This window comes from Lathyrus oleraceus, chromosome 6 (assembly GCF_024323335.1).
Source record: "Lathyrus oleraceus cultivar Zhongwan6 chromosome 6, CAAS_Psat_ZW6_1.0, whole genome shotgun sequence".
NCBI classification, from domain to species: domain Eukaryota; kingdom Viridiplantae; phylum Streptophyta; class Magnoliopsida; order Fabales; family Fabaceae; genus Lathyrus; species Lathyrus oleraceus.
The window spans coordinates 269,293,082-269,302,978 of record NC_066584.1 but is presented as its reverse complement, the minus strand read 5'-3'; the positions used below and the strand labels follow the sequence as shown (position 1 = coordinate 269,302,978).

The window sequence follows — 9,897 nt, the reverse complement described above, 5'->3', positions numbered from 1 at the left end:
TCTGCAATTTGATTCTCAGTTCTGCAGTGTTCCACATTCATCTTCTCATCTACTACATACTCTCGAAGATAATGGAACCTCATTTCAATGTGCTTGCTTCGACCATGTGCTATCGGATTCTTCACCAGATTGATAGTTGATATGCTTTCGATCTTCATAGTAATAGCTCCATGGCTCTTTGTTGTTATTTCTTCGACCAGATTCACCATCCATGTTGCTTGACATGCACAAAGAGAAGCAACTATATATTCTGCTTCACATGACGATAATGCCACTACTGGCTTTTTTCTCGAACTCCAAGCAACTGGTGCACCATCTAACATAAACATATAACCAACTGTGGATTTTCGATCCTCAGCATCACTCCACCAACTTGTGTCAGTGTATCCCACTAATTTGTATTCTTTTGCTTCATCAGCTGCACGAAACAAAATGCCATAGTCGAGAGTTCCTTTCAGATACCTTAGTATCCTCTTCGCTGCTGCTAGATATGATACCTTTGGCTTCTGTATGAACCTACTCACCATCGAAGTGACCCAATAAGTCTTCTATATTGGGTTGGGTCGGCATCATCTTCATCTGAATCTTTCGACAGTTGTAATATGGGCTCAGCTGAAGTTGAAGTTAGGTTGCAATCTTGCATCTCAAATCTCTTGAGAATTTCACCTGCATACCTTCTTTGATGAATCACCAAACCTCTACCGCTCTTGTAGAATTCGATGCCAAGGAAATATGAAATGCCATCCAGATCTGACATTTCGAATTCCTTGTTGAGATCACCTTTGAAGTCTTTGATCTCCTTCTTGCAACTACTTGTTATCAACAGGTCATCAACATAGAGGCATAGTATAAGCAATTCATTCTTGCTTCTTCTTACATATACTCCATGTTCGATTTGCACTTCACAAATTCCTTCTCCCTTAGAAAGTCGTATATCTTCTTGTCCCAAGCTCTTGGAGCTTGTTTAAGTCTGTACAAGGCTTTATGCAGCCTGTACACTTTTCTTTCTTCGCCATGTTTCACAAACCCGACTGGTTGTGCAACATAAACTTCTTCTTCTAAGGGGCCATTAAGGAATGCACATTTCACATCTATCTGACACATCTGCCAGTTGTTCATGTTTTCTAGACCAACAATCAACCTGATTGTTTCGATCCTAGCAACAGGTGCAAAAACTTCATCGAAGTCGATTCCTTCTTTCTGAAGAAATCCTTTAGCCACAAGTCTTGCCTTGTGTCGAGTCACTTCTCCTTTGGGATTTAACTTCACCTTGGATACCCACTTCACATCGATTTCCTTCTTGTCTTGGGGAAATTCGACAAGTGACCAAGTGTTGTTGACTTCGATTGACTTCAGTTCTTCATCCATTTCTTTCATCCACTTCGAATTTTTCAATGCCTCAGCTGTATTGACAGGTTTGACATCTGCGTAGAAAGAATAATGTACCAGCTCACCTTCATCATTGACCATATCATCTGATGTAATCACACATTCTTGCAACCTTACATGCATGTGTCTTGTTCTTTGAGGTCTGCTTGTGCTTGCTTCACCTCTGACTTCTTCCTGTCGAACTTCTCTTTCGACTTCACTAGCTGGTTCATCACAAAATATTATCATTGAATATTTCTTGACATTCTCAGTCCAATCCCGCTCCTTAAGCTCGTCTATGATCACGTCCCTGGTGATCACTACTTGCTTATTCACTAGGTCGAACAAATTGTATTCTCCAGTCGAATGATATCCTATCAGGATCATCTGACTCGACTTGTCATCAAGTTTTCTTCTCAACTGATCTGGCACATGTCTACGTGTTATAGATCCAAACACCCTCAGATGACTCAAGCTAGGCTTGACACCAGACTAACATTCTTCTGACGTGATTCCTTCTAGCTTCTTCGTCGGACATCTGTTCAGGATATATGTCGCAGTCGACACAACTTCTCCCCATTATTCTTTGGGTAGATGCTTGCCTTTCAACATACTTCTAACCATATTCATAATGGTTCTATTCTTCCTTTCTGCGACTCCATTCTGCTGTGGAGTGTAGGGTGGAACCACCTCATGCATAATCCCTTCTTTCATACATAATGCATCGAAGTCTTTCGACACATATTCTCCACCATCATCAGCAAGGACGATACCTCAATCACTTCACTTTTCTTCTGGACCAGGTAAGACCATAGTTTTCAGCTGAAATCGTCTATGAATGTAACAAAGTATTTATTACCTCCAATCGAATCCACCTGGAGAGGACCACATACATCAGAGTATATGACTTCAAGAATTTCCTTCGACCTGCTTCCTGCATCCTTACTGAAGTTGTTCTTATGTTGCTTCGCTTGCACACATTCTTCACAGACTTCGTTTGGAATGTCAATTTCTGATAATCCTGAAACCATATTTCTTCTCTTCAAATCTCTAATGTCTTTAAAATTGAGATGGCCAAGTCTATAATGCAATATCCATTCCTCTCTACTGGCTGCTGTTGCAAGGCACTTATGCTCCATCACATTTAGTTCAATCTTGAAGGTTCTATTCTGAGACATTGGAGCCTTCAAGATCAACCTTCCATTTGAGTCGAGAACTCTCATCATCTTGTCTTTGATCGACAACTTGTAGTTCTTTTCGACCAACTACCCTATGCTGAACAAATTACTCTTCATGCCTGGTATGTACAACACATTTGAAATTACTGACCTCTTGCCATCTTTCCTCATAATCAGAACATCACCAACACCTTCAACTGCTAAAGTGTTTTCATTTGCAAATTTCACCATGTTCTTCATTGAGGGTTTTATGTTGACAAACCAATATTTCCTTCCACACATGTGTGATGAGAATCCTAAGTCCAAGTACCGCTGGTCCTTGAATCTCTCTTCTTCTCTTGTTGTAACCATCAGCAACGTCTCTTCTTCGTCATATTTTGCCAGCTTTGCATAAGTTTCTTGATTCTTATGCTTTTCTGGACAATCACTAGAATAATGATCATACCTTTGACAATTGTAAAACTGAATGTGACTCTTGTCTGACATTTGACCACCAACTCTTCCTCCACCTGCAACACCACCTTTTTGGTTGCCTTGGTTCCAGGGTTTTCTCTAATTCAACCAGTTTCCTTCTTGCTAATTTTGACCAGTCGAATTGTTGTAATCTCCTCTGCCTTTGTTTCTATTCCAGCTTCCTTTGCCTTTTCTTTCTTTTGCTGATTGAGCCTGCAAAGCCATATCACTCTTCGACTTTCCTGCAACTCTTTCAGCCATTCTTTTTTCATTAGATTCAAGCGTCCATTGAAGCTCTTCCTTTGTCAATTTTGATAAATCTTTCGACTCTTCTATGGCTATTACCACATGGTTGAACTTTGGAGCCAACGGCCTTAAGATCTTTCCAATAACAGATCTTGATGTCAACACTTCTCCATATACCTTGATTTGATTCACCAGTTTCTTAACCTTGGTGAAGAAATCAGTTATGTTTTCATTGTATTCCATCTGAAGCAATTCATACTTTTTTTTGTGAGTTTGTAACCTCACATCTTTCACCTTCTCCGCGCCTCCAAACGATTTCTCCAAAATTTCCCATGCTTCTTTCGCTGAATCTGCATCACTAACCATTTTAAAATCATCTGCATCAACACATTGATGGATTATAAAGAGAGCTCTATAATCTTTCTTCTTTAGTTCTTTATGTGCAACCTTTTCTTGATATGTCGCAGCTTCTGCAAGTGTCACTACTCATTCCTTCACAAGATCCCAAAGATCTTGATAACAAAACGCAACCATTATCAGCTTGCACAAATTCTCATAATTGTTGTTCTTGAGAATCAGAAGATTTGCTGGAAAATGTCCGTTTGGATGATTCGTTGCCATGGTGATTTTCTTCCCACGAATCGATTTAACCGGAGCTTTTGATACCAGATGTTGGAAATCCCCATAAACCTATGGAGAATTTCAATCAATCTTAATGAACAAGATTGTTATTACCCACACAATAACAACGAAATGAAAGAACAATGGAGAAAGAAAGTGTGTAAAGAACGATGAAGGAGAATAGTAATATACTTTTGTAGAGTTTCTCTCTGCCCACAAACTGTGGAAAACTTCTGATTCACTTTGCAACTACAAAATACTGTGAATTACAAGTGTTATGAATACTCTATTCATCTCTATTACAAAATAAGGGTTACTCTCTCTATTTATAGATTTAGGTTAACTTGGGCCTCAAGTCAAAGCCCAAAACTATAAATAGAGGGAGTAACCCTTATTTTGTAATAGAGGTGAATAGATGATTCATAACACTTGTAATTCACAGTATTTTGCAGTTGCAAAGTGAATCAGAAGTTTTCCACAGTTTGTGGACAAAGATAAACTTTGCAGAATTATATTACTCTTCTCGTTCATCGTTTTTACACACTTTATTTCTCCATTGTTCTTTCTTTTCGTTGTTATTGTGTGGGTAATAACAATCTTGTTCATCAAGATTGATTGAAATTCTCCATAGGTTTTGGGTGATTTCCAACATACGCGAGTTACAGGTTCTCGTGAATAAAATAAAATCTTTAAAAATAGACATTCCAGAAGCTTTCTAATTTGGTGCAATCATTGCAAAATTTCCACCTTCGTAAAAAGGATACAGAAAAAAAAAATTGCTACATAGTTCTGAGGATTTCTCGTTGTAGAAACTTCAGAAACAATTTCGAATCGAGGAAGAGACGAAGGATATAGAAAAGTTTGAGTCTACTGGAAACTTTAAAGTCAATGTTGTGATTGCAAAAGGAAAGAGAAAACATGATGGCACGAAGAACCATCACTGTATCTGTATCAATCTTCTTGATTGATTTCAAAATGACTCTGAAATCCCTGTCATTCTCTCGGGTTGACGCGAAACTGTTTGGCTCGAAAGAGTCTTGAATGCTTGTTGTGATTTATCGCAAGGGATTGGGATGTGAATCAGTTTGTGTAGACGATCGGTTTATTCCTCATTTTTCAAACCTTAGTTGGTGCTTGCAGATGTTCACTATGCTCGTGATCGGTGATAATATGATAGGCTCGATTAGGTTGATTCCACTTGCATTGTTTTATATTTTTGTATCGCCTGTTTGGTTGTTGGATTGTTCCATTTCGGCGTTCCTTCTCTCACAGTGTTAGATTTGGTTTTTATGACTCTTTAGGTTGACATAATTTATATATCTTACCAGTGTTTTTTGGTTAGCTGCTATTGATCTTTCTGTTTGAAACCAGTTCTATAACTTGGATGTTGTTTCGGCGTGGAGTTTCTTCTGCATCCTCTGATCCGGTGCTTCAGTTTGAATGCACATAAATGGTGTTATTGATTGCTACATTCATCAGTAAGTTGTTGGTTAAAGAATTCGTTACCGTGTTGGTGGTCGAATTCATTTATCATTCTTTAAAAAAAGTTCAAACAATATATTAATAACAAAAGGCAAAGGCAAAAGACGCCAAAAAGGAAACACAAAACCAACAAATTCGCGACCAAAGAAACAAAACAAACGAAACAAGACACAAAGGGAAAGGCAAGCAGAAGGAAAAGACATCCCAGCAACCAATCACACAGCAAATCAGCATTTGTTAAAGACTACTACAACAATGATTCGATGATTGAAGATGTTGGATCATCCTTAGTAGGATGGTTATTGTTTCCCTTAAGCACACTATCAAGCTCCTTAACGAACCTCTCCATGGCTTGAGCTGGCAAACGAAGCGGTATAACCATACCTTTCTCTCCCTTCTCATTTTGAAAAGGTAAGTAATAGGTAGCAATGCCAGGAACAGAACTATCGTTAGCTGGTCCACCATAAACAGCTTTCCCCCAACCATAATCCACATCATTAAGTCCAACATGTGTAACGTTGGACACTATAAACAATCCCCTCGTGGAAAAACTATGTCGACCCTTGATAACCATTAAATCCACCAATGAATGGATATACTCTTTGGTGACATTAGCATTTGATTTCTTTATTAAATTCAATGCATACTCCAATGGATTTTCAATTAATTTTCTTGCGGATGTCACTGCTACAGGATTCACAACAACATTACCGTAGTAACCATTTGGTAGTTGTAGATTAAACGATGTCCTACGTGCATTGACTACGGTCATCATACGAACTTCTTCGTCTGAATCTGGTTGTAAGGCTATTGTGCGACATCGCCAAACAAATGCGGTGATGATTTCATATTTGGTGTACTGGTGTACCATGTTGGTTGGAAGGAGAGAGTGAATTTTGGCTACCTCGACCGAACCAAAGAAAAATGTGCGTTTAACCAAGTTGTCTAAAGATATGATGGCTTCCTTGTTATCAGGTGCTTGTTCGAGTTCAGGATGAATACATGTAACTCTTGGTGGGTTCCTTGCGCTTAGAAGTTCTCTGCACCACACCGGTGAGATTGAAGGTTCATTCATTCCACGACATATTTCTGCTAAGGCATTCATGAATTGAACTATACCTGTTGCATCACTCATTGTATGGTTTATACGAATAGCAAATATGAAACCACCACACTTGAGGCGTGTTACCTGAATAAGCATCAATGGAGCGTTAAGCACGTTTGAAGAACCAGGAACATCGTAAAGAACTTCATCCAAAAATGGAAATGGAGGAAGAAGATTATCACCGAAATCTTTTAGAGTAACATCAGCATCGGCTTCTATGAACAAAACACCTTCTCCAGTACAATCAACCATAAGTTTCCTACCATCACCCTCTCTCAATCTACCTGCAAATGGATAATAATACACCAGCGTTTTTGCTAGTGCTTTTCTAATTACATCAACAGGGTCTTTTCCTTTCATTATAGGATCGTACTTGTAAAATTGTATACCAGGAATATGAAAACGTAACGAATGATTGTCATCAATGTCTGAGAGTAATTTTATTTCATGAGGTGTGGGTTTCGATGGAGTGACAAATTCAGGGGCACATCTCTTCACTGTGAATAACAAAGATTGTGCCATAATTCAAAATCGTTTTTGATGGTATGGTATATGCAAGTATTGAACGTGGAGATGGTGTACATATAACATAATAGCTCCAGTTAGTAATGCACGGAAACGGATTTTAAAATTGAAATTTTTAGTCTTCACTTATCACATGGGTGCTATTTTTATAAAACCATGTGTTGATTTTGTTTATACTTTATTTTCAATGAGGCCATTTTTTAAAAATATTCCTAATACTAGCTTCACAAACAATTAAGATATTCGAGTTGGATCATACATGGTAATCTGTAAGATCCTCAAGCTTAATAATGAACACCGAGCATGTTAATACCTTCATTTATCCCGGGTTTAGAATATACTATAATATAGAAGTTTTTTCTTTTATGTACAACAAACAAACGAGAAAGATTTAGTGGAGAAAAATATCCTTTTGACTTGGAAGTAATTTTTAAGGAGATCGTTTGACAAGTCTTGCACTTTTATAAAATGATTTCAAAATTTTATCCTCAAGATTAACCAATAGCGGATTAAGATCTATGGTCATGTTGTGAATGTGGTTGTTCTTTTTCTTTTTCGGGTAGACTTTGATCCGACGGTAGAAGTTCTATTGGCTTAAGATCTATCTTGTTCTTCATTATGGTGTACTATTGAGGGCGATTTACTCTGGGCTTTAGATTGTGGGGGTTTATTGTATTTTCGATTTTTATTTTCTTTTGTCGTGTTTATCTTGCTTCTCCTTGCTTTTTTGGATGTAGTTTTTGGTACTTATGTCAATTTTACACTTTTGTACTCTTTTAAAGATTGTACTTATTTCTCTTTTAACTAAATTTTAACTTTCATTTATTCTTGCAACTTTTATTTTCATCTTCATTTCTCCTGCGAAATTGAATAGTCCCTAAATGGAACATATATCTAGATGATTTTTATTTTCATCTTGTCCATCGAAACGCCATAAATGTATTTCTAAACACAACTTCCATTATTATAATATGAAACTTAATCTCTTCCAACACACATATGTGTTCAAAGCATCATTTCATTTCTTTATATGTCATTAACACCATTGAAGCACCAACGAAGCTTGAAATGATGGAAAGACAACGAAACTCAAACGAAGCTTCCTCCACCATTATCAGGTCTTCTTCATCGCATTTTTAGTATGTATCTCACTTTATCCATGCACGTAACATAGAAATGTTAGTTTTTATCGTTGTGGATTTCTTATTGCTTATTTATTATGTTAAGGGAAGTTGCTTTTTGTTATTTTTTATTTTTGAAATCTGAAGTTAGGTTATTCTGATGAGGCATTGTTAGGAGGTGGATAGAACTAGATAAAACAGGAACATAGGTTTTTCCTGAAATTCTAGTAACAGACTATCGATGTCACACTGGATGTTATGACATCCAATTCTGCGCAGACATGAAATGTATGCAGAAGGTAAACGAAAAATGCAGTAAAAGACACAGACAATTGTTTACCCAGTTCGGTGACAAACACACCTACGTTTGGGGGCTACCAAGCCAGGGAGGAAATCCACTATAAGCAGTATTAATTCAGGACTTAAACCAACTGTTTAATCCTATCACTTAAGACCTACCCAATGCAATTTCAATCTAAACTAAGATCAGAGTTCCTACTCACTCCCCCTCAATCACCACAATGATTACAACCTTTAATAAGTTTAAAGTCAGTGGTGAAGTTATACTTCAAACAACTCTTGATTGTGCTTAGAAGCTTTAATAAAATAAACACAACACTCACGCTTAAAAGCTCAGAGTGACACAACAATTACAACTCAATGAACACCCTAGTCCAATGCAATCATCTAGGTGATAATTGCTTGGCTCACAAGTAAAACCTAATACAAAACACAATCAAAATACAACAGTGAAATATATTGGTATAATTAATTCTTCACGCTTCAAACCCCTAAGTTGCTGAAAGTAGGATTGCCATCCTTTTATAATGCAGCACTTGGGCCTTGTACTTGAATTTCCTAAAATTAAGGTTAAGCAAGTTAACCTAATTTCCACATATTAGGGTGCTAACAAATAGGCTATTTGTTAGGGCTCTTGAATTTATCTCTTCTGTTAGTTTCCTGGATTTTAGCACAGCTGTTAGATTCCTGAAAAACAGCCTGAGATAAATACTGAAACAGAAAAACTAACTAGCCTACACTTTAGCATATGCTGTCAGGAATGAATGTCATAACATTCAGTTTGACGTCCAGAACATAGGCCATATGCTAGACAACTTTAATTCTAGCTCAGCTGTTAGTTTCCTGAAACAGCAGCCTGTAATAAATACGGAACTATACCAGAAAAACTAACTGGCCTATAATTCAGTATCTGCTGTCAAGAATGAATGTCATAACATTCAATTTGACATCCAGACAATAGACTATGTGCTAGGTCTGTTATTCTCCTGAAAAACAGCCTGAAATAAATACTGAACTATAACAGAAAAACCAACTAGCCTATAGTTCAGTATCTGCTGTCAGGAATGAATGTCATAACATTCAGTTTGACATTCAGTAAATCCTGTATTAGCTAATCCTGCAGCATACTACTCAAGCATGTCATGACATCAGTCCAGACATCAGAGTATAGTAAGTGTTTTAACACAAAATGCAGCCAATCAAAAACATCTACAAACTCCCCCTTTGGCAAATTTTTCGCTAAAATAACTTGGCATCACAACAGAGTTCTCAGCAGCGGAAAACACACATCCAAGCAGAGAATTAAATTAGCTAATACACTCAGCACACATAGAAGTTGAACAACAACACACTCAGCACACATAGAAGTTAAACTTCAAATAGCAGCAGCACAAGTAGAATGCACACAGCACCATAACCTCTTGTTTAGAGGACCTTCAATGAAATCTGTTGTCTTGGGGTACATTTGTTACTCCCCCTTTTTGTCAAAAATGTTGCC

At 37.4% G+C, this 9,897-nt stretch overlaps 1 protein-coding gene across 1 annotated transcript; it reads right to left on the bottom strand.

The window, feature by feature from the left end:
• Window positions 1–5,595: 5,595 nt before the first annotated feature.
• Window positions 5,596–6,975, bottom strand: LOC127095110 (benzyl alcohol O-benzoyltransferase-like). Its single transcript, XM_051033845.1, has one exon. The coding sequence runs from the start codon at window positions 6,973–6,975 to the stop codon at window positions 5,596–5,598; it is 1,380 nt and encodes a 459-aa protein (XP_050889802.1).
• Window positions 6,976–9,897: the final 2,922 nt, after the last annotated feature.

Excerpts from the sequence above, each read along its gene's own strand:
- LOC127095110 (XM_051033845.1), bottom strand. The coding sequence starts at position 6,975 with ATGGCACAATCTTTGTTATTCACAGTGAAGAGATGTGCCCCTGAATTT.